Source organism: Macrobrachium nipponense, chromosome 43, assembly GCF_015104395.2.
Source record: "Macrobrachium nipponense isolate FS-2020 chromosome 43, ASM1510439v2, whole genome shotgun sequence".
NCBI lineage: Eukaryota > Metazoa > Arthropoda > Malacostraca > Decapoda > Palaemonidae > Macrobrachium > Macrobrachium nipponense.
The window spans coordinates 38786061-38812027 of record NC_061104.1 but is presented as its reverse complement, the minus strand read 5'-3'; the positions used below and the strand labels follow the sequence as shown (position 1 = coordinate 38812027).

Sequence of the window (25967 nt, the reverse complement as noted above, 5' to 3'; positions counted from 1 at the left end):
CTCTTATATGAATGCTTGTGCATGTGCAGTAAAGCAAAAGCAACCTTGATTCATCAATATCTGATAATACAGGCTTTCTGGAAACATTACATTAGTGTTATTATACTTGAATACTTCTGTCATTGATTATTTTGCAAAGTAAAAAACTAGAACTTGCAGTTTGAGTTAAAATGCTACTCCTTGTAAAATACAGATAAAATTTGTAAATCAGAAGAAGAAAATAATAGGAGTTAAATTTCCTGTTTTGGTTTTTTCTTCTGATTTGCAAATTTTTAAGTTCAACCAAACTTCTCAGATAAGACAAAACCAAATATTTTTAGTCACTGATATTTTACCATATAAATGAGAAAATTCGTAGCTTATGGTAATGAATATAAATCTTATTTACCTTAAACTATAAAATTTTATCATTTAAAAAATAATTAACAGGACTCAGGTTGGTAAAGATCACAGCACTTAACTGAAGAAAAAAGCAATTTGAATTTGATAAACAAACATTTCCTGTTTTCAAGCCATGGGTCCCTCCCAGATCCACCAACAAAGTCACAACCTTAAAAAACTAGGCTGCTCAGTAAAGGATACTATCAGGTGGTTAAATCAAATCTGACAAAATTTAGCTAAAGTTTCCTCTAGTTTCATAAAAAAGTGAATACGTACATCCTAGTTAACACTACACCATTTGTGCTGGCTCTTTTAATTCCCACTCTTGTCCTATAACATACAATGCTGAATTTTTATGTATGAAGTACAACTGATCCTGTCATACCATACCATTACATATTCATATATGCCCAAACTTATGGTCTCTGAATGTCCCAGACACAGCACTCAATTGTGTAACAGACAGAGGGAGAGACAGAAGATCAGCAGTAGTGCAGTGCAGGTGATTTCTTCCAGACAGGTCTACTGGGGTGGGAAAGTATGCATACTGTACAAGGATGCCAAAGGTCCCTCTTTCCTAAAGGAACAATCAAAAGGAGGCCACTGCTTCCTTCCAGAAAGAGATTTACTTCATGAACAAATTCATACTGATTTCCACCATTAACACAGAACTGAGTAAGGAACCAATTATGATGCCAGCTCTGACTATATAACTATTGAAGAAGGATGGCATACCTGTGAGAACCAGCTTTGGATATAAAATCTATGCAGGAGATGGTCATGCAGAGAAGAAAAAAAAAAATGTGGGGTTTCCATACATTTACCATAACCAATGTTCAATTTAGCCTTGGTCAGGGGCTCAATATTAATCTCTGATGTAGAACATCTTGTCTTAGCCTTCTTCAACAAATACTCTAGAGAGCACTAAATAAAAAAACTCAATGATGACATGGAAGAGTTAATCAGGAACATCCTTTCAGTCACAGCAGATAATCTTCCCTGCAGAGAAATTCTTGCTGCACATTTATGGGCTCTGTGGAACATCCTGTTCAGCCGAAAAAAATAGTAGGAGGTTGCCATTGCCCTTCATGAAGTTGGGCTACAAATCAGTCTGTCAAAGGGAAAGAAGTTCTGCTGCTGATCTGGAGATAAAGCTGGAGACTCCAACGTTGACGATATATAAGTTAGTAGCGTTACTCTTGGCTTATCTTATTGCAAGTAGAATTACATACAATTAACATGCTCACAACAAGGCCAACAATGAAAGGAGACAAGAATTGAAAAAGAGAAATTATATGCTAAGAATTTAGTAAATATCCCACTTTTAATCACTTACATGAACACAATAAGAGAATGAATTAGATAAGGGAGAAATACATGGATCAGTGAGTCAGGATTCTGCAGAGGAGGACAAGACCTAGGGAAATTTTTACAGATATTAACAGCAATGAACACACAACAAATGTGAGGGGTTTGTTTCCAGGTGGTAATATGCTGTGCTTCTATCGAATTAGAGCACTTCTGTCTGTTAAACAAGGGAGTGAAGTGTTTTGGGACGGGGAGACCAAGAATGTAGGCAAATAAAATTGAAATACATTGTAATTAAACAGTTACTAACATCAGGAAGGAGAATCTCTAATAAACATATACAAGCCTTTATTTCACATTTGAAGAACATTTTGAAAATCTTTGATCCAAATCTTTTGTTCTGTAAAACTTGAATAAAATTAATATAATTGCAAATGCCATTGTAATCAAATTGCTCTAAAAGCTCATAGTATTTATACACCATGACAGAGAAGGATAATACTCTGGAGAACTATGGTTGAAAGAAATGTCTTTGTTACTCCGAAAGATTAATGACAGATTTAACATTTCTGAAGAAATATGGAAATTACCGACAAAACCAATGCGCAGGTAGACTTTACCAAAGTAAATGTGTACAACATGAATCTCATACCAATATATGTTACAAGATAAACAATAGCAGATTAGCCACTAAGAACATGGCAACATCAAATATTTCCAGACCACGAATAGTGGCTGCCTCAGCATTCTGGAATGAAAAAAACAAAAAAAGGAAAAACGCACCTGTTAGTTCTGAGAAATATGAATTTCAGTCTGATATTAACAAAGATCTTAATATGTCAGCGGCAAAAGCAATTCTGTAGATGTTAGTGACATGAAGACTGTTCTGTCTACTATGCAGTAGAACACATTACATTTCATCTCTAAGAATTTTGCTCTGTAATATGAAAAAAAGAAAAGAGCAGTGAGAGAGCAACTTGCACAGAAAGGTTTTATATTTAACAAAACAAGCAAGGCAAACTGGGATAAACTTTTCCTGTGGTAGATTACATGCAATTTCAAATTTCAATTCTTCACAAACACAAACCGTCACAAATTTTCCCATTCTTTACTTTTGTAGTATAATGCTATGGTTGAATATTATGTATATAAGGTAGCAAATCATATATTTCCAGGAAATACCTGAGAGAGAGAGAGAGAGAGAGAGAGAGAGAGAGAGAGAGAGAGAGAGAGAGAGAGAGAGAGAGAGAGAGAGAGAGTTCTTTGTCCAGGTGCTTCCCCCCTTCACTTTAATATGTCAAGATGATTGACAGTTAACCTACATCCCTCAACCTAAGCGGGAGACTTCGTGACAGTAAAGACTGGGTAAAGAATTGTGCTAAAATTCTAATTTACTATTATTTTCTTAACGAATTGTTTTGCTGTATTACATTAATGTTAATATTGAAAATTAGTAGTACAAGAGTCCTTGGTCATCGGCATACTCGGTTAATGGCGATCCGGTTTTATGGTGATTGTCTACCACCATAAAATTGGCAATCTAGGCAGTCATAAATAACGAGTTTTGGTTAATGGTGGCTTTCGCTTATCAGCACCCCACCGAGAACGGAACCCTCACCGATAACTGGGAACTGCCTGTTTATAATTTTTTATCATACCCTGTATACTTTTAAACTGAAATGCTTGTAACTATTTTAATACATAGTTCCCTGCCTATTTTAATGGTTCAAACACCAATATGTACTGTAACACTAAGAAAATCATGATACGTTTAAGATTACGTAAATCATGCAGGTACTGTATACCCACATAATTACCTAATTTATTGAAATGCAAAAATTTCCAATTATAGCTTGGAAAATATGAAAAAAAGGAAATGAATGACAAAATAATGTCGCGTTTACCTATAAAACTACAGTGGAGCCACCATATTCATATTCACAAGATTCGTGAACTCAGCTATTCGCGGGTTTCTCTACGGGTCGTATCTATTTACCCCTTATTTGAGGAAAATTCGCCTATTTGCAGTGTTTTTAACCAGGAAATATTCACTAATTACTGTATTTTCAAATCAATTTTATGACTAAATGCACTTTTTGTGATAAAACTATTGAATTATTCATGTATAAATATTTTTAGATGGCTTTTTAAGTTTGAACTAACAAAATAGGCAGTTAGCATTTTTAGAGGGGTTTTCAGTATTCGCGTATTTTAGCTATTCATGAGGGGGTCTGGTACATACACATCCCCACAGATACATATGCATAAAAGATCCATCTTCAAGCTGTTTGTGATTGGCTACTTCCAACCCTTCCAGGCAATAGCGTGTTGTTATGGAGAGAGATTAATTCGATGGTCCCAGTGGGCTTTTTCCATATGAATAGGTTTCATCTTCTGAATAATAATAATAATAATATATTGTTTTTTCTAGTATTTTTCTTATTATTCACTTCTATGGCTCAGCAATTTTTCTCAATAACCGGCCAATACATCTCATTCATATTGGGAGAAATTTAAATGATGCTGAATGTGAATTTTTTTTATTCTAAACAGGATTTTGCTGTCATAAACTGGTATACTGGTATTATCAGTACTATAGTAATGGTAAATAGGAATGGTGGATCTCAGGTCCAGGTCAAGCTGGGGTTCTTGTCAGTGTTGGTATTATTCCATAAGCAAGGTCAATGTCAGGCCAGGGTTGTCACTGGTGTTCAGCTGGTGTAGCTGGCTTATTGTAACATTTTGACCTCCTCCTAGGTCATCTTCTTGGCTAGTCAGCAGTAGAAGTGAAGAGTGGTGTCTACTTATAACGGCTTGGACCTAGAGCTGAATCCTGGTAGGTTGAGCCAGTCTTGTGCGAGGTCAATGGATCCTGCACTGATGTAACACAGGGATTCAACCATGTGAGCACTCGAGTATGTGCCAGAGAATGAATGTCTGGAGTCCTGCCTGCAGCAGGAGTCCTATCATTCTGTGGGTGCTTCTGAATATCTGGCATTGTCGGGGGGTCATTCGCTGCTGATCTCTGGGTGGCGGTAGGAAGGAGAGACATTTCTTGAGTAATATCCAAATCAGGTTTCTCCTTTCCTATATGGAGGGCTCCCAGGAGGCGCAGATGTCAGGTATCAGCAGTTTGGTCGATAATCTCGATATCAGGTATGTCACTCATTTCTATTCTTGTGTTATGGGAAGTCCTGGCATGATTACAAATGGCTGCTGCTTCTTTGGCTTGGCAGGAGATTCGCTTGGATAATCACATGGTGGTCATGCTGATGTATTTGCCAGGGCAATCCTTGGACGGGGCATGTGTATCAGTAGACCACGTTCACCTTCTCCAAGGGATCCTACTTTGGGGGCCACTGGGTTTGGATGAGGATGCCTTGGCAAATACCATCAGGTGGTTATACTCAGTCCAGGTTATTCTTTAAGAGAGCTAAGTTGGTACTAAATACACACCACCCACCCTACTTACAAATGAGATGTTCTGGATGGCTGTTCGTAAGTTGAATTGTTTGTAAGTTTTCACTCTACTCTTCATGCATAATTTAATTACAGCATTATACAGGCAGTCCCCGGGTTACGAGGGTTTGGGTTACGACTTCCAAGGTTAAGGCGCTTTTCATTACATTCATCAGAAATTATTCCAGGGTACAACACGTTCCAGGGTTACAGCACCTACAACGCTGATCTAGCAGAAGAAACATGACATCAAAAATGCAAAATAATCAATATTTGAAGGTGTTTTTGATGAAAAATACGATAAGATGTAGTTTTACATAGTTTTGAATGCACCCAAAGCATAAAAGTAAGGTTTCTTGGATTTTTTACGGTTTCCAGCTTACAAACAATTTTCGGCTTACAAACGTGTCTCAAGAACGGAGCCCGTTGTAACCTGGGGACTGCCTTATAGCCTATTTAAGTAAAGCATTATATAAAGTCAATACATTGTATGTTTTTTCATCCAAAAATTTGTACTTATGGGTGGCAAAGGGGAAGCTCTGAACACAATTTTAATCTGCGATCCCATTTCTCTGCATCTCTGAATGCTTGTAAGCTGGGCATTTTGTAAGTATGGTGGTATCTGTAATTATTCAACTCAAGTTGTGTGTTTTGGAGCCAATTACTGACATTGAGCAAGATACACCTGTATGTATATGTGTATGTATGAATTTAGGCATATATTTTCGTTACACTGTGATATTTTTTAGATTCACAAATATAAAGCCACAAATATCAATTAATATCTCATTCACTATACCTTGGAAATGGTATGCACTTTACATCTAAGGGGATTTATAATTGATAAATGATTTGCCACAAGAGGGATTCAAACTACAGCCTGGTTTGGCAAGCAATGACGTACAGTGACATTCAAATGCAAAGCTATCGAAAGACCACTGAAAGCTTTGTGATGTTTATTTACCATTCAGTCAGCTCATCTTCCCTAGGTATCAATGCATATTTACCATTCAGTCAGCTTATCTTCCCTAGGTATTAATGCATATTTACCATTCAGTCAGCGTATCTTCCCTAGGTATCAATGCATATTTACCATTCAGTCAGCTTATCTTCCCTAGGTATTAATGCATATTTACCATTCAGTCAGCGTATCTTCCCTAGGTATCAATGCATATTTACCATTCAGTCAGCTTATCTTCCCTAGGTATCAATGCAGAGTATATGATGATGTGAGGATGCCAACTAGGAAATGACATTGAAATTATAAAATCAAGAAGAAGTTTTACTTGGATATCATAATATGAGTGATGTTTTATTGCCCAAAAATATTTTACTGGTATGCAATAAAAATCAAAGAAGACAGTGTATGGTCTCTAGAATGCTGCCAGAGCCTCGTATATTTATGTTAAATCACAAGTAAAAGTTTCATATTATGAAGTGCAACTTGGATCAGTTCTGTTCTACTGGCAATATGAGTGGAAGTTAGAGGATATTGCATTTCTTCCACCTGAGGATTTTTGTTGGCTGGCACAGGAAAATTTGAACTTGGAATCAACAACTTTAAAGAATTCATTGGTTTTTTTCTAACAATTCAATTCAAGTATGTCAGTACATATTAGTTTCAACCAGGTTGTTGGGAGAATTATGATTAATGAATCTAATTATATTAAGTCAAATGAACCCATCAAGATAAAAATAACACAGAAAAACAATGGTGGAAGGTGAAAGTAAATGAAGCTATCAGTCACATTTGGCCAGCTAAATTGGTAGCTACACTAAGCCACATACAACTCCTAAAGTATATGAACTTGACCACTGGTTTTTAATGCAACAACAGTATTCAAAATCCCCTCTGAACAAAGCAATATATTTAAACAAATGCAGAGTCAATAATTTCAGTTAATTCTCATACATAAAAGAAATTAAAAAAGCACAAAACATACTAGCCTTAATAATTTTTAAATAGAATAAAAATAAATACAACTTGTATGCAGCCAAGATGATGACCCACAAATAAAATGCAGAGATCATAGCTACTTCTAACACAAGAGATCAGAAACATAACGAACTGTTACATAGCACATCGACTGCCAAAGCACCCACTGTACAGAAATTTCATTTCAGAGAAGTTTCCACTATTTTGCTAGTAATCAGCCATCCTTAAGTTAGTGTAGTTAACGAATGAGCTTGCATGTGCACATAATATCTGCCTTCTCTAACATGAAAATGAGCAGGGTCAGTGATAAATATAGAAACAAAAACATCAGCAAGTCTCAATGCATTTGCATAAAGCTTAAATAGGTAAAGATGGTGATGCATTATGAATTAGTAAAAATACAAAACTATACCTCAGCAACAGGTAGTCCACGCTTCAAGGCCTGGACCCCAGGCCTTGGGTGATTCACAGTAATTTCTATGTTTGTACTCGTGGAGTTCAGTTCCATCATTTCGTAGCTCGAGTCAGGCCACACAACTTCAAGCCTGGGACAATTTGAAGGAGTGAAATTGAAGTTTATAAAAATTAGACAAAAATTAAGTCCAATACTTAATGTCTATTATAAAAGATGCCCAAAATCTCTAAAGAATGAAACTATGAAACGAGCTGCAACATATATATTTAAGTCACTACTCCTCAACAGCCACGTGTTTAAGGGTCAAGGATCTAAATGCATAAGATTACATCATAACTCTAAAATGATATCTTATAAAACACTGGTAATATATAGCAATTTGAACATTATGAGCTCCCACAATGATACAAAACTATCTGTAAAAAATTTCAGGTAACTCAAATTAACATTCTGCTACTGGTGCAAAGATCAATTTTTAACAAAAGGTGTCATAAATATAACTAGGAAAACATGATAGTACCGAGGCACACTTACCTTGTTGGTTCATCTTGCCCAAAACCGAAGTGGGCAACTGGTTCCATCTGACATAGGTATCCAGACCCGGCATCAATGATTCGTGAATGTTTCCTTCCAGTAGTGTGCAATGTTACTTTAGCACCTCTTGCTGGGGCTCCAGATGATGTGAGGACTTGGACACGCAACCAACCATTGGACGAGGTGTCCTGGATAAAATAGCTTACATAAACTAAAAAAGTTTTTGACTTTGGAAAAACCTATTGTTGGTATTAGCTGTCGAGTCCTCAAGGATTACCCTTCCATGTTCTATTCAGAGCTCCATGGTGACCAGACTAATGTTAAAGAATTCTCTTTTAGCTGGTCTTGTTGCCGGGTATTGTGTCGTAATGATAAACATTAATATAACGTGATAAAGTATAATTGGACTCAAGATAAGAAGACACTTTCTCTTATCCTCAGTGAATGCTGAATCCAATTAACCTTCGTCAAAACCCTCAAGAAGAAGTGGCAGCTATGTGCATATGCACAGTCATATTGTTTACATATGAACAAAAACAGACCAAGAAGCCATCCCTTTCTGTGGGTCAATGCAAGATAATCCCTTACCCAAATCGCATGTCTTTTCGTCAGGGAAGAGGGAGGGTTTTGAAGACTCAACAGCGACTACCAAAAACAGGTTTTTCTTACCTAAAAACCTGTTTTCTGACAGCGTAGTCACTGTCATGTCCTCAAGGAGCTATACAAAGAAACTGACAGGTGCCGAAAAGCTCTCAAATTCTAACCCTAACAACCCAAAAACATTTTTGGTCCACGGTCAAGCCACGAGTTTCAATGCCCCATTCTTTATTCTAAATACCTTCAGGTTTGGTAGCAAAGAACAAGAAACCATGTGCGAACCTACGTTTTTTAGGGTGAAGTTCTGTGGTGACTAAACTAAGCATTCTGGGTATGGTTGCAGTATTGTCAAATCTTCCACAGTGATAGTTAGTGTATCCACCTGTTAGGATGAACCGTGATTTGCCATTGTGGCACCTATGGGTCAGGACTATCCATGCCACCTACCAATACACAATGTAGTCAAATTTGTTCAAGCTCGTGGCACTATGGCAATAGTGTTGCTGGAGCATAGGAAAAAACAGACCTTCTGGGATGTTTGTCGTTACCTCTAAGTAAACCTTAAGTGCTTGAAATGGGCATAAATGTAATGTTTTGCTGCTACATATAGTTTACTTAGAAGATTTTCTTCTTAAAGGAATCTCATTCTTGGCCAGGATAAACGGCCAGAGGACAATAATAATTCATGGTCAGCCGTTTGCATAATATATTGGCCCCGTCTAAGAGAGCCCAGTTTGCTAATACGAGCTCCTGATACTAATGCAATCAAGATCACCTATTGTAGCTTGTGAGTTGTGGTTGTACCAGGTCTGCTGAATTGAGGGGCTGATTTGAATTAGGTCTAAGCACCTTGTTCAGGGACCAAGTAATTGGAACCTCTTGAGAGCGGGTCTTTGCAGTGCAAAGGACTGTAAAGGGAATTGACAACTTCTACACTAGAGTCAAACCATATATAAAAAAAGAAACTAACTCATGTAAACTCATAGTTAGGCTACAGTTTTTACCTAAACCAGATTGTTTATATCTAGCCCTAGGTTGTTTGGTCTACTATATAAAACAGTAACTTTATAATGTGAAACTTTATACTTATGCTATCACCTAGTACAGTAAAACCTTGGGTTACGAATTTAATCCGTTCCAGAACCTGCTTTGTAACCTAAAAAATTCGTAACCTAAATGGATTTTCCCATAAGAATGTTATAAAAAGCAAATAATGCGTTCCACCCGACCATGAATGACCATTTCAATTCATATGCTTTTTCCATTTATTTTTGTTCACTAAGGATGAAAATTTCGTGTAGGAATTACATAAAATTATAAAATTGAAGAATGAAATTGAAATATAAACACTAGATTTAATATGCAATGCCACAGTAAAACCTGAACTTTACCTTTGGTCGGAGTGTGGCTGCTGGCTTGACGGAGACGGGAGGAGGGAAGGGTGAGGAGGAGAGGGTTAGGGCTTGGGGGTTGGGGGGGAAATCTCCCTCCGTGAACACTTCTGGAGACTTTCTGGTTCTTTCTCTAGAGAGCACCGTTCACTACGATCACTAATTTTACGCTTACGCGACACTGTGTCGTCTTTCACAATTTTGAAAAAATATTTTTCTATGGAGGCTTGCTTTTGCCTGTTCTTTAAAATTTTATAGAAATAACCCACCCCATTATCGATAAACAAATTTGTTGCACGCCCTGACGCAGCCTTATTCGGGTGATTTTTCTCGATAAAACTTTTCACAATTTCCCAGTGTTTCAAAAATCCTTGATCTCGCTCGAAGGAAGGCAACTGTGCAGCGTCTTTCCCCTCCTCCTCAGACGAGATCCCCCCCCCCCCCCCCCACCCCCTCCTCCGTTACCTGTCTCTGTTGCTCCTTGTGTAGCTCCAACAGCTCGTCGGTCCGTCAGCTGCTGCCCATGCTCAGTCAGGAGGTCCTCGATGTCGTCCGTGTTAACCTCCAGCCCCAAGGACTTGCCCAAGGATACAATCTCCTCTTCATCTGGCCCTCCTCGACGGGTTTGAACCCCTCAAAATCTCGTTCAGCAACGCAGTCGGGCACAGTTTCTTCCATGCAAAATTGAGGGTTCTCCTGGTGATTCCCTGCCAGGCTTTGTCAATCAGATTGAGGCAGTTGTAAACAGAGTAGTGATCCTTCCAAAACTCTCTGAGGGTAAGGTTGGTGCCTTCCGTCATCTCAAAGCAGCGCGGAACATAGCCTTCGTATACAATTTCTTGAAATTGGCGATAACTTGCTGGTCCATGGGCTGGAGTATTGAAGTGGTGGTTGGCGGGCAAGAACTTGACTTTAATGGAACTTGAATTCGTCCAGTAAGTCCTCTTCAACGGATGGAGGATGGGCAGGAGCATTGTCCATCACAAGTAAGGCTTTGAATGGGAGGTCCTTCTCCCGGAGATACTTCTTCACCTCGGGACAAAAACCTCGTTATCCACTCGACGAACAAGATCCTCATCACCCAAGCCTTGGTATTAGACCGCCACATAACATGCAACCAGCTTCTTCTGCGCCGTTTTTTTTCTTAAAAGGGCTGCGTGGATTCTCCGAGGTGATACACACGAGGATGAGGCTTAACCTTGCAATCCCCGCTTGCATTCGCACAAAACAGTAGGGTTAGACGGTCTTTCATGGCTTGTGACCGGGAAGTGCCTTCTCTTCTGCCGTAATGACGTCCTCCTGGGCAGCTTCTTCCAGAATAACCCTGTCTCGTCGCGCAATTGAAGACTTGTTAGGGGAGGTATTTCTCGGAATCCACGAGCCTTTTAAACTCTTTTACGTAAGCCTCTGCCGCCTTCGTATCTGAGCTTGCAGCCTCACCATGGCGAACAACACTGTGGATGCCAGTCCTTCTCTTAAAATTCTCGAACCAGCCACGGCTCGCCTTAAAAGAAACTGTCTTTTTCACTGTCCGCTGATGTGCCCTGGCTCATTTTTACTCAATCTTCGTAGATCTTACGAGCCTTTTCGCAAATGATGCTCTCACTTACAGAATCTCCTGCCAGCGCTCTTCTCGTTTATCCAAACCATGAGCAAATTTTCTACATCGTCGAGAATATAAGGCCGTTGTTTCGTCAATACTGGTGACACCTTTTGATGCTTTACTGGCTTCAATTTCTTCCTTTTTTCTTCAAAATAGTGCAGATCGTTGATTGCGACCGCTTGAAGAATGCTGGCAATGTCTTTCATGCACTCGCCTTTATCATGCATTTGGATAATTTCCTTCTTCATTTCGACTGTAATCATCTTCTTTCTTATGCTTTCCTTCTTGCTGCTTGCCTTCGTCATCTTGGGAGCCATTGTCTTTAGTATTTGGGTAATAGCGTATCACGGACAGATGCGTTCAATCTTACCACCAGCGAGATAGTGAAAGAGTTATGTTTAAAAAGGGTCAGGGATGCGTGGGAGGAAGTCACGAAAAAAATGCCCTCGTTGAGTTTTGCCGAAAAAAAATGCGTTCCGCTTCGCAGATCCCACGCTCATCCGATGTCCGATGTAAACAAAGCCGGCGTTAAGTTTTTGGCCGAAAAAAAAATGCGTTCGCAGATCCCCACGCATCCAAGTCCGATGTAACAAAGCAGGCGGCCTCCCAGGATGGATTCGCGCATTCGTATTCCAAGTGAAATTCGTATTCCAGAATGAGGGCGTCACCTCGTAAGTTAAAAAATTTGTATACTAATCGGTTCGTAACCCAAAGTATTACTGTATACCGTACTAGGTTACTGTCAAATCCTGATTAATTAATTTACCTTTAAGGGTATGGGGACTAACCTGGTGTAATTTGCAGCCTTCAAGATAGGCCACTACCTCATGGTCCATTTGGTCTATGTACTATATAAAACAGTAACTTCCTAATGTGAAACTTTATAGTTAGGTATCACCTAGTATAGGTTATTGTCTAATCCTAATTAATTTACCTTTAAGGGTATGGGTATTAACCAAATATAATCTGTAGCCTTCAGGTTAGTCTAGACCTCATAGCATATTCAGTTTACATACTGGTTTTTGGTCTACTATATAAAAACAGTAACTTACTAATGTGAAACTTTATAATTAAGCTGTCACCAAGTCTAGGTTATTCTCTAATCAAACTAAATAATTTAATTCCCTTTTAAGGGTATGCACATGATAGCTTAGAGTATTAAGACTATGCTTAAGTATACAGGCAATATAAAAAGAAATTATCTATAGCCTTTCATCTAATACTAAGGTCTTTGGTGTAAACTTAAGCTGTTGCCTAGGCCCATAGCCTAATAGGATATGTCTTTAAATCTTACCTGAATTCAGATTACTACCTAATCTAGGCTTTTTTTTTTTGTTCACCTTAAGGATATACAATCCTGGTTATAAGCTACAGACAATATCTACTACAATTGTAGCTAACTTATCTCATAGTACATCGATAAGAATGTCGGCTACTGCCCACAATAGGTAGCTATTGCTGACATTGTTATCTGAAAGGATTATCTGTTATTATTAATAATAATAACTGTGGAACATTTCTTTAGATAAAACTTCTAAACAGAATGATAAATTCTTCTAAACAATTTGCACTTCTACAAATAATGATCATATCAATCGTGAGAAGCGCTGTGTGCTGGCAAAACAGCCGGTCTACAGCTTCTCACATACGATAAAATCATTGTTCCACATTCTAAACTAATAATTTTTAACCGAAACTTAAAATTATGAATTTAGCTTTCAACTTAGATGTTTCCATCATCCTTGGTAACGAAAACAATAAGCAAAGAATGAAATTCTCAGACCTCTGGTTGGTTTACTGACCAGAAAACGAAGGGATTCTTGGTCCATTTTTGCTCGTATGTAAACAATATGACAGTGCATATGCGCAAAACAACCACTTCTTCTTCTTGTGGGTTTTGACTTAAGTAAACTAGTTTCAGCATTTGCTAAGGATAAGAGAAAGCGCCCTCTTATCCCAAGTTGTTTTATACTCTATCATGAGTTACAATGTTTATCATTTCGACACAATACCCAACCACAAGAGCAGCTAAAAGAGAATTCTTCGACATTAGTCTGGTCACATGGAGCTCTGGATAGACCATGGGAGGGTAATCCTTGATAACAAGACAGAGACTACTTTATCAAAAACAAATAATAAATAGCCTCAAGAAGAATTTATTTTGTATTATACTAGAGACAGATTCTCCATTTTTACCTAGTAATCAGATTTAAGATAGAAGATTTAGGCTATTTATTTTGTATACTGTGTATCTACTGAACATGCCTTCATCCAGATGCCAAAGTTTGACAATAATGATATGTATTCACATTTTCAGAATTTTCACAATTTTCTATACATTAAATAAAGTTATAAAAGATATTTAATTTTTTTATACCTGGTCTGAGCTTAACTTGTACACAGATAGTGGTTGCTCCGCTGATTCCCCATGAGAGAGAATAACCTCCAAGACACCATCACCATCTAAATCTGTTACTGTGCCACCTATAAAGGAGAAAGTTTCTTGTCAAAAAATTCTTCAATGGCTTTTATCGGCAGTCTTACTTCCTTCAAGTTCAACCATTTATGGGATACTTCACCCAACCCCCTCCCTCACTACACCCTTTTAACAAAACTTTAGCTGTGGACCAAACTGGCTGAGTTCTTGAGGCAGATTTAAGAGGCACATGTCTATAATAATCATCATATCAGAAGACAAACATCTACCAAGAGAAACAAACCATCGTGTACATTTTCTGTTAAAAAAGGGTACAGGGAGAAGTTTAACCATATTGCTGTGAGGAAATATTCATAAGTAACTACACAAAAACTAAACAAAGCAATAAATCTGAAAAAAAGAAAGAATAAAAAAAGTTTCCAATTCTTGCAGTCTCTTAATATTTTGCTTGAGCAAAGAGTCAAGATTGAAGCAAAACATAGTTGAAGCAGTTGGACAGCTATGCAGAGAAAGATCAAAGCAAGTAAGAAAAAACTACAAGACAGAAAAGAATGCAGTGCAGCTGGAATCTGAAAAGAGGTTGCAATGACTCTTTAGTACAGCCTACAATATGAGAAAAAATGCAGACGACACCCCTTTCATTTGTAAGACACTGCAGGTAGCAATGAAGGTTCATTGAAGTGTCCTTTGACTTAAGAATACAGTTTCTGGCTTTCTTATTGCCCATTCTCCTTGGTTTTTTCTCACCTGGCATAGTGGGCCAAGTACTTTAACTTTATTATCCTCCAAACTTGACATCTAATTTGTGAGATGTACCAATTTAGTAGCTGGCAGATGTCTCAACACCTTGTCTACTTTATATGACTATACTTGTACCCAGCAGCCTTTTTTTTTTTGTTTTGGCCAGATGCTTGAGAGTTCAGGTTGGTTATCTGAATACCAGTTATCAAGAAGGTTACTACATATTTCATTAGTATTATCATTACCGAGACGTTACTTAATGATTATTATGACTGACACAAATAAGCCCCTACCATTATGAAGTACTTTAACGAGACAAGTAAATACCATTTCTTGACTCCCTTTCAGGTCTTCAGGAAGATCTGTTCTTAAATAAGAGGTAAAGCTGGAGGAACGTCACATTAAAGTAGTTGGACAGCTAACTAGGAAGACACTACAAGGAATGGATGATTAGCAATACACCTGAGAACCAGGGTAAGTAGGGATGTTGTAGAGGACCGTGTGTGTGTGTGTGTGTGTGTGTGTGTGTGTGTGTGTGTGTGTGGTATGTGTGTGTGTGTGTGTGTGTGTTTGAGGGGGTGGGGGATTTGGAAGGAAGGTTATTTAATAATCTTAAAATACCTGTGCCTCGTCCTTTTTTATTTTTCTCTTCTGCATCTCCAATGTTCAGCTTCCTCACAGTTCAAATCTGATCATTCAGACCACGGTCAACAGTGAACAATTTGTTTGGAGCTGCACCGCGATAAGCTATGTTGTTGAGCAAAACCTGACAGGCAATAAAATACCATGACAACAACTGCATGTTACATTTATATTCAAAATACTGTATTCCATATAAACCATCAACTAGTATTATGACTACCTGACACCATAAAAAAACATGGCAACAACTGTATGTTATCTTTATAATCATACTACCACATCCTATATAAATATCAAACTATCATGACTACTGTATTGAAAATTAAAAAATATTCTTCTAATAAATAACACATACATTTGTAATGAACATGCTATAATAAGTAACAAACCTCTAAATTTCCATCATTGTTGAAATCTGCAGCAATGACTGTTCTAATTGGAGAAGGGCTTGCAAATTCCTCTGTTGCAATGTTCTGTTATGAAGAAAACTTGTAAATTAAAAATAGGAGTGCTAAAATTTCAAAGATTTGTCTCGGCTATCTTTCATTATCTTAGTTATGTTTGCAAAATTATCTTTTTAAATACTAGCTGCAATATTTAACTTCTAGAAATGCACATCAGTGGATCCTTCAAAAATTAAATTTTGATTGCAAACTCATTTGTTTTATAATCTCATTTTCCTGTCCCCATGACTCTAGTGGCAAACTGGATCCCTTTTTTACCAAGATAAAGAAGTTTTTTCCATCAGTCTGGATTAGTTTCTTGACTGCCTTAATTACCCTCTTATTATTCATTTAATTCATTTATCCCTATTCTATTTTTCATTCAGCACACTGTTATCTAATAGCAGTTACAATTTCATTGCCAGCCACCTAACAAAGAATAGATACAATGATTTCAATGCTGGCTTGGAGGTATTTTAGAGGATTTTTCACATACTGACTACTTCTGTTACAGTTCTGGTATCTTTTTTTAATATTTTCCTGATCTGGTGCAGTTTTCTGTTTTGATTTTTGTACTGTCATTATCCAGCAACCAATCATTTGCTAATTACCTCTATGGCACTGCTTGTAACTAACCTAACTTAAAATTGATCATTTTGTCTCTACTAAGCACTGCACCTCATTATATTTCATAAATGTTTCCCTGTACGCTCCAATGCAATCAATCTCTAAGCAATATTATTTATCTTAAAAACAAAATGAATTTGTGTAACACAAACCTCTTATTTCATATGTTTGTGAAAACTGTTTCAGACTAGTAGAAGGAATGACTACCTCTACCCCAAAGAAACTGTTTCAGACTAGTAGAAGGAATGACTACCTCTACCCCAAAAGAAACTGTTTCAGACTAGTAGAAGGAATGACTTACCTCTACCCCAAATGAAACTGTTTCAGACTAGTAGAAGGAATGACTACCTCTACCCAAAAGAAACTGTTTCAGACTAGTAGAAGGAATGACTACTCTACCCTTACCCCAAAAGAAACTGTTCAGACTAGTAGAAGGAATGACTACCTCTACCCCAAAAGAAACTGTTTCAGACTAGTAGAAGGAATGACTACCTCTACCCCAAAAGAAACTGTGAGCTCTAATGCATATTCGCCAGGAGAACTGGCAAAATTCTTCTTCTGTACAGGGCCTAAATGACTGTGTGGATGTACAATAAGGCTAATACAATAATGGGTTTGTAATGACAAATGCAGGTAATAGTAGTAACTCTAAAACAATCTGTGGTGTTCTGAGTTCAATTCACCAATGCCTTATCACTGAACTACTAGTTGTCAGTAGCCTAGCTTATGAGTTTGGCTGAATGCCATCCTTCTCATCATTCTCAGGGGAATATAAATTTATTCAGTTTCGACTCTGCTCTTGGCTGGTACTTCTAATCCCAATAAATTTTGGGGGACAATTTCTCTGTGCAAATTGAGACTATAAAGTACTTATTGCATTTCTAGGAGAATTCAGATTTATTTGTATTTTTCAATTATAAAGAAGTACTAAACTACAAAAGCAAACCAAACAAGGAATATTCAACCTTAAATTTTATATTAAAATGCCAAAAGCTTTTTCCACATATAAATAATTACTCTCACCACGAATGTTGGCTGTCCTGCTGTATCCTCTTGTTGCAAAAAGATCCTGTGAGGTCCATTCCAGTTTCCAAAAACAATGTCAATTTTCTCATCTCCATTGAACATCTGTCAACGCGACTCCCACGTCCATGCTGGTAGGCATCACTAACACCTGTGCGTACAAATTTTTTTTTTTAATAACATTGTATTTAAAGCAACAAAGCAACCCTAAATCACAAAGCATGTTACATGGATAAACGTCTCAAGAGTCTAGTGAATCCAAAAAGACCACTGTAAAAATACAAATTAATAAAAATAATTTTGAAAATATGTTGATCCTGTAATCTAATCTTGTAGTTGGTTGGTCTATTCCAAAATGAGACTATCTCATAAGAAAGGAAATTCCCACAATGGCTGAACCATTTTAATTCCAACTCCTATCTGCTAGACCAAGTTTGGATACTACTCTGTATATGTATCTATTCCCACAATCTATTTCTGTTACTGTAGTTTATATTTGTAACCTTTGATTATCTTGCAAGTTTCTATTAACTTCTTAGTGAACATTTTTATGATGAGTACAAGTTGAGGCATCCTGTCCTCCTTAGATATCCAAGGTGATTTCAGGTATTAGTTTGGCTGTTCTGGCCAGTAATGCTTCTCATTTTCAATTATACTTACTCTAGGCCAGTGACCAACTAACTGCATGCTCTAAGTGGAGGCCAAACTAGCACATTGTGTATAGTTAGTATAGTCTCCTTTTTCCCAGAGGTAAAGTGACATTGACTGCATCCTAGTATTTCCTGGGTCTTTATTGCAACTTCAAACAGTTTATCATTTTATCAAAGGAAAATGTTGAATGTTCTGCCATCATTTTTCCTAAAGGGTTTTGTGTCTAGACTTCTAACGAAATTCTGAGAGCTACATGAGACCTATATTAACTGTTGGCACTAACCTGTATTTACTACATTTAGGGATTGAATCATCCAGGGTATACATCAAATACTTTATAGAGATCATAAGAGTAGGATCTTCAATTCAACAGATAACATAACATCAGTAAAAGGATTTGTTGTTACATGAGGAATTCATAAAGTTGAAGTAAAAAAGGAATACGTAGATCAGAAAGAATCTATGAAAAGATAAAACCCAACATAAAAATTCATATTGTCACTTTAGAAGCCATGGGTAACAGATAACAAATGAAGATAGCTAAAAAGTAGTTCTCATAGAATGGAACAAGGAATTTAGACCAAAAGACTAGTCCTGGGACCTATAGAGTCTTTCAGTTCTGAAATGGAAATTGAGAGTAGAAAGGTTTGAAAGGAGTAAGAGGGAGGAAAACCTCACAGTTGCACTGTCACAATTGTAAGGAGAGGGTGGATAGCAAAATGGAAAAAAGAGAATATGACAGAGGTACAGTAAAAGGAATGAAGGAAATTGCAGCTAGGGGCCGAAAGGATGCTGCAAAAAACTATAAGTAATGCCTACAGTACACCGCATGAGATGCATTGAGGGAAAATTCAAGATTTTTGGTAACTCACCTGTGTTTGCAGCAACATCTGTGAACCTTCCATTGCCTAGGTTCTTGAACAGGAAATTTGGACCATGTTCATTGACACAAAAGATATCATTGTACCCTTTATCATTCAGGATAGGACCAACAGTTACACCACGTCCACCTGTAAGAATGAATACCTGTTGTACTGTACTTAATATTTTTTGAGCTAATTACACTGAACATATTTTGTCAATTCGCACTGAACAATATTTTTTAGTTAGCTGCACTGAACAATATTTTTTCAGTTTACTGCACTCACTAATATTTTTTCAGTTAACAGTACAGAACAATAATTTTTCAGTTAACGCCTTGCACCAGAGAAAAGAAATTTTTGTTTTTACACAATTATAAATTTTTTCCTTGTCAAACAGTAAAATTTTGGGATAAAGGTAATGAGTGGTATAAAAAGCTGACTTAATCATGTCAACTATTTGACTTCAACAAATATTGAAAAGCCCTTGCTAAATGAAAAAAAAACTTGGTATTTAACAAAAACTGCAGATTGAAGAAAAGACAGATTACATAATACAAATGACCAGCAAGATTATGAAAAAATTTCACAAAAAAAACATTTTAATAACAGGAAACTATTAGGTAATTTTTTCTCTCTCTATCTCTCTTTCTCTCTCTCTCTCTCCCAGACACTTTCATCATTTCACAACTGTCCAGAACCACTATATTTCTAAGCGTGGAGATTATCCACAGTAGGTGTTGAAATAGTGGCTTTTCAGAGGTCATAACAGTAGGTTTTATCACCTATTGCACATCTTCTACCATTAACCTTCACCTAAAAAATGTGGCATGGTTAGCTGCCAAGTGTAATGAACTAGGTACTCTCCCAAATGATGACTTTGTTCCAGTTCTAGAACTACTAATATTTTTTTATGCTGTTAAAAGGCTACAAGGTATTTCTTCCAAATGTTTTGCTGCAGCATGGAGTGAATTTTAGTAATGATCAGATTCTGTTTTGCAACACTGGCTAGTCAATTCCTAAGTCTGGCTTTGGTTTTGCACAGCCTCACCAGAACTTTTTATGAATTCCTGAAAGGCACCTCCTTTCTTGGCTTTCCTGTCAAGATAGTGATTCTAGTGAAATTTAATAATAGGGCAAAAAAATGAACAAAATACTAATCAGAAACCAGCAGGACACCACCCATGATTAACGACTTAGCACTCACTGTTCATGAAACAAAGGAGAAAAAGACAAAAGAATTGAAAGGAATCAGTAACAAATAAATAAAAATAAATTAGTACTGTATTATCCAAACAGCCAAAGCAAAGCTAAGGATGTTTTTACACTGATTATTCAAGTCCTAAGATGCACACACAAAAAGGAGGGAGTCTCAACATACTGACTGGCCATGTGTACTTAGCTATGATGCTTCGTCAGTCTTGAAGATATCATGCTGTGCTGGTCTAAGGCTATTTGAACTGTGACTTACGGTTCTACATTACTGATGGGTTTGTTAAAAGCAGCAATAATTTTACCTCCTTAAGTTTCAGACAATGTTATTAAGCACAACAACTATAAAGTGTGGTTACCTTTCTAGCATACACACTAGAGATAATTTGTAATAATTACTGCTGAAAGGGAAAAACAAATGACAAGTTTCTGTTACCTGTTAGTTTCTCAACACCAGCCTCTCGGGCAACATTCCTAAGAGCTATTTTTCCAGCAGAAACGTCACTCCGACTTTCATCCATTTCAATCAGTGAATGAGGTCCAACACGACCTTTTGCATAATTAGCTAAGTATATTGCATACCTACAAAAAATGCAAAACTTACATTAGTGCCATGTCTACAAAATAATGGACAAAAATTAATTAAATCACTATTGCAAAACTTACATTAGAGCTGTAAATACAAAATAATGGAGAAAAATGAATCAAATCACAAAAATAAAAACACTAATACAGAATTTCATGTTATAAGAATACAAGAGGAAAATATTTTCAAAACAGTTTAACCCTCTTACGTCGAAGGGGTATAATAAAAATCGTCTACCGTATGCCGAGGCAATCTCGGAGTGAGCGCCAAAGCGGAAAAAATATTTTTTTCAAAAAATCACAGCGTGCTTAGTTTTCAAGATTAAGAGTTCATTTTTAGCTCCTTTTTTGTCATTGCCTGAAGTTTAGTATGCAACCATCAGAAATGAAAAAAAATATCTATCATATATAAATAATGCGATATATGATAGCACAAAAATTTCATTATATAATTGTATTCAAATCGCGCTGTGAGCAAAACGGTTTAAAGCTAACGAGTTAATTTTTTTCCGTTGTATTGTAAACTAAATTGCGATCATTTTGGTATATAACACTTGTAAAAGGGTCAAACCAACACAGAAAAAATATTATCACAAAATGATGTATGAATTCGTAACGCACGGACGTAAAATTTTTTTTTCTTCTTCAAAAAATTCACCATAAATCTAAATAGTGTTCTAGAGACTTCCAATTTGTTTCAAAATGAAGATAAATGATTGAATATTACTATACTGAAAGAGTTTTAGCCTACAATTGCAGTTTTCAACCATTTCGGATGAGTTAAAGTTGACCGGATGTAGAATTTTTTTTATATATTTTTTTATATGCAAATATTTCAAAAATGAGAAAAGCTACAACCTTCAATTATTTTTTTTGTATTCTACATGAAATTGTGCATATTTTCATATATAAAACTCTATGAAATGCCTAATATGAAACGGAGCAAATATAACGATAATGCGACGTACTCATTTCGGAGATTTGCGGCGGAGAATCCGCGCGCAGAGGGAAGGAAAGTTTTTTTTAAAATTCACCATAAATCTAAATATTGTGCTAGAGACTTCGAATTTGTTTTAAAAGGGAGATAAATGACTGAATATTACTAGACTGTAAGAGTTTTAGCTTACAATTGCATTTTTCGACTATTTCGGTAGAGTCAAAGTTGACCAAACGTGGTTTTTTTTCTATTTATCGTTATTTATATGCAAATATTTTGAAAATGAGAAAAGCTACAACCTTCAATCACTTTTTGTTGTATTATACATGAAATTGCGCACATTTTCATATATAAAACTTTATGTAACGGCTAATTTAAAATGGTTTAAACATTACCACAATCGCACAAAAAAATTTTCTGATTATTTTCGGAAGTTACCAAGCGGACGTAAGGAAAATATTTTTTTCCCATAAAGTCACCATAAATCGAAATATTGTGCTAGAGACGTCCAATTTGTTGCAAAATGAAGGTAAATGATTGAATATTACTAGAATATAAGAGTTTTAGCTTACAATTGCGTTTTTCGACCATTTCAGTAGAGGTTGAAATTTTGGCACTTATCGTTATTTATATGAAAATATTTCAAAACTAATAAAAGCTACAACCATGGGTTGTTTTTAATTGCATTGCGCATGAAATTGCGCACATTTCCATATTTAAAACTTATGTAACGGCAAATTTAAAATGGTGCAAACATTACGACAATCGCACAAAAAAATTTATTGGAAGACTTACCGCGCGGACGTAAGGAAAAAGTTTTTTTCATAAATTCACCTTAAATCGAAATATTGTGCTAGAGACATCCAATTTGTTGCAAAATGAAGGTAAATGATTGAATATTACTAGAATATAAGAGTCTTAGCTTACAATTGCGTTTTTCGACCATTTCTGTAGAGTCAAAGTTGACTGAAGGTTGAAATTTTGGCAATTATCATTATTTATATGAAAATATTTCAAAACTGATAAAAGCTACAATCATGAGTATTTTTTTGTTGTATTCTACATGAAATTGTGCACATTTTCATATATAATACTCCATGTAACAGCTAATTTAAAATGGTGCAAAAATTATGTCAAAGTGACGAAATAATTTCTGAGATGTGTCACTGATACATTTTAGTGCGATAAGAAAGAAATTCGCGCTTGCCTGCGCGCCTGCGTAATGATTGTAAACAAAACAACGCCTTGATCTGTGAGCTCCCAGCATCCTCCAAGGCGCGTGATTCAAAAGTTTTCGGCTGGTAGGCCTATAAGTATTTTTCCGCGAATTTAAAAAAAAAAAATTTTGTCGACGTTTAATACGTCCAATCGGCGTAAGAGGGTTAAAGAATTATGTATTTGAAGGTATCTCGTACCTTCCGTTACCAGTACGGTCGACACAAGCAACAGATCTTCCTGCAAAGTAACTTGCGATGTCTTGATTGATGTCATCTGACAAGAGGTCAACATATTTCCCTGTAAGGGGAAAAAATGTTAGGCAACCAGACATTGTTATGAGGACTTAAAAATTCAGTACAGGCAGTCCCCAGTTATTGGCAATTTGGTTTATGGGTAATGCACAAGCCCCTCATTTTACACACAGCTTTTTTCCCTAAAACTATGTGTTTTATAAAAGCCGATCATGTACAACATTCAGTATCTGAGTGGTGTAACTACCTGGTAATAGGTAGCATTAAGGCATTTAAAATTAAGCACCATTACTGTACATTATCTAGTTGATAACTGCTATTGTCCTGACAAATCTATTTGGGAAATTAATGATTTGATCTGACTTAAGAAAGTTTGGTCAGATGACTTAACACTGGAAAGATTTGACAAATTATTCAAGAAGAATAATGACATTCAAATTCCGATCCACTTGGAAAAGTATTTCACTTGGTTCCCTTCAAAAGTGTGGACATGGATAACACAGTTCCCTAACCTAGAGAAACTTGTTCACTGACGGTCTAGAATTATCTCTATTCTTATCAGAGAGGGCAAGAAGTTTCTACATGACCCAGCAGTTAAATTAAGATGAGTTGGGAGCACAGCATTTCCCAGTCCAACCTTTACTAAATCACTTAAATACATATCCCATATTAATCATTGAAAGCAGCTTATTTACCATTTCTGAATTTGAAGAGTTTATCAGAATATGAAGCCATTCCAGAATATGCATTGTTGGTATTCAAGAAGTAATCTCTTCCATTCCATCTCCATCCACGTCGCAGGCTGACCACCCCAACAATTGCCTGACCACCCACGTCTCTCAGAGAGTAAAAATGGAGAGCTCGGGTCATCTATGGCAATGTTCTCAAGTTGGTCTGTCTCGCGGTTGTACTTCAGCACAATTTATTTGGGCCATTATACCTGTTAAAAGAAAGAGGCAATAGTAATATAGTCATCTTTAAACAGCTGCATTCACATAATAGTTTACTTGTTCTAATCTACACTCATTGATAAATCAAAACTGCTCTGTACTTGTATTGCTGGGTAAAGAGGACCAAACACACTCGAATAATTTTTTTAATACTCAAACCATAATGTTATCAGTCAACAAACACATAACTTGCCCAGCTACAAACCACTTACAGCTGTCCATCATTGTCTACCACATATCAATGCTTTTTTTAATACTAAACTATGATGTTTTATCAGTCAACCACAAATAGAACTCACCTGGCTACAACTACTTCCAGTTGTCCATCATTATCTTCCACACATCTATGCATTTTTAATACCAAAACGATATTTTATTATAAAAATAAGTTTTATATATACTTATGCCATAATTACTTAGCTAAGAATTTCTACTGAACGGCAGCTTGAATTTTGAAATTGGCAGTAGCAATAGCCTTTTGTTTATGTATTAGGGCTTGTGCCTTGTATGATAAGGCGCCTATGAGGTAATGTTAGACTAGCGATAATCTTACGCTAAGTTGGTTGGTATTGCACTTCCATCTTCAATGGAGTGTCTGGGGGTTTGTAGATCATTTACGAAGTCGGTATTATCTTGTTGGTTATTACGACGATGTGTTAAACTCATGGTGAGGAGGTTCTTGTAGAAAACACGAATATAAAAACTATATGTATTCTTCTGAAGTTTTACATGCTGAAGATCAGATATGATTGTACAAGTCTTCTAATAACGATAGCTTGATCGCTTCTGCCAATGATGATGGCTAATCCTATTCTCTACATTGATAAAGCTTAGTAAAGAGACGGTCTTCTAATGAGATAGCTAAATCTGTTCTGCTTGTCTACCATCTCTGTTACAAGTTATGAAAGAACAGACATTAGTTCGACATATGAACATACATACAAATGAACATGTTTCATACGAACACAAAATGAGACACGCTACAGATCACGTAGGCCGTTTGAATTATAGGTCGGGGTAGTTGTCTCAAGCAGGGAGCTTGGACTAATGTTTATAAACAATTGAATGACCACAGATGACGGCATGTTATCTTAGCCTACTTTTATTGTATACGTCATCTTTAGCGTCTCTAGTCTGATCACATTCCTGCAAGCAATCTTTTATATATATGGACTAACATTCCATATTTTTATTATGTAAACACTTACATTAGCTCGGTCAGCTACCAAAACAGCTACTGAATATTACTCAAACTTGACTTGCATTGACTTATAGAATGTGATACAGACACTATGTGAATATATATATATATATATATATATATATATATATATATATATATATATATATATATATTAGTAAATAAAAATTCATGGTGTACATGAATTGATTCAAGTAATAAAATATAAAACAATGATATTGGTAAATAATAGTGATCACGTGATATATAATGATACAGTTTTTTCACTTCATCTCATTAAGATGACATATGCTACAGAAATACTAATGTACTGTGATAATTGATAGAATGAAGATTAATATAGATAAAAACTATTTGAACTGATTAAAAAAATTTTCATATATGAATTGATACCTTTTAATTAATGTTTATGCTGACTGATTCATGTTAATCAATATACTAACTCATATATAACTGCAGATATTGGTAAGATAAAACAAAAAGGTAACAGATTGATTATAGGCTACCTGTTAATTTTGTTTATACATATGTATATGGATTCATATAATTATGATTAATATATGTG

General features: G+C 36.2%; 1 protein-coding gene and 1 pseudogene across 1 annotated transcript; both read right to left on the bottom strand.

Annotated features, from left to right (window-relative positions):
- Positions 1-256: 256 nt before the first annotated feature.
- On the bottom strand, positions 257-14815 carry LOC135213894 (cartilage acidic protein 1-like). Its single transcript, XM_064247989.1, has 5 exons — positions 14809-14815; positions 14002-14126; positions 8034-8221; positions 7497-7629; positions 257-2437 (listed from the first exon to the last, which is right to left on the bottom strand). Exons 1-5 carry the CDS (start codon positions 14813-14815, stop codon positions 2351-2353), a joined length of 540 nt encoding a protein of 179 aa, XP_064104059.1. The 3' UTR covers positions 257-2350.
- Positions 14816-15442: 627 nt separating this feature from the next.
- LOC135213893 (cartilage acidic protein 1-like) lies at positions 15443-24553 on the bottom strand (annotated as a pseudogene).
- Positions 24554-25967: the final 1414 nt, after the last annotated feature.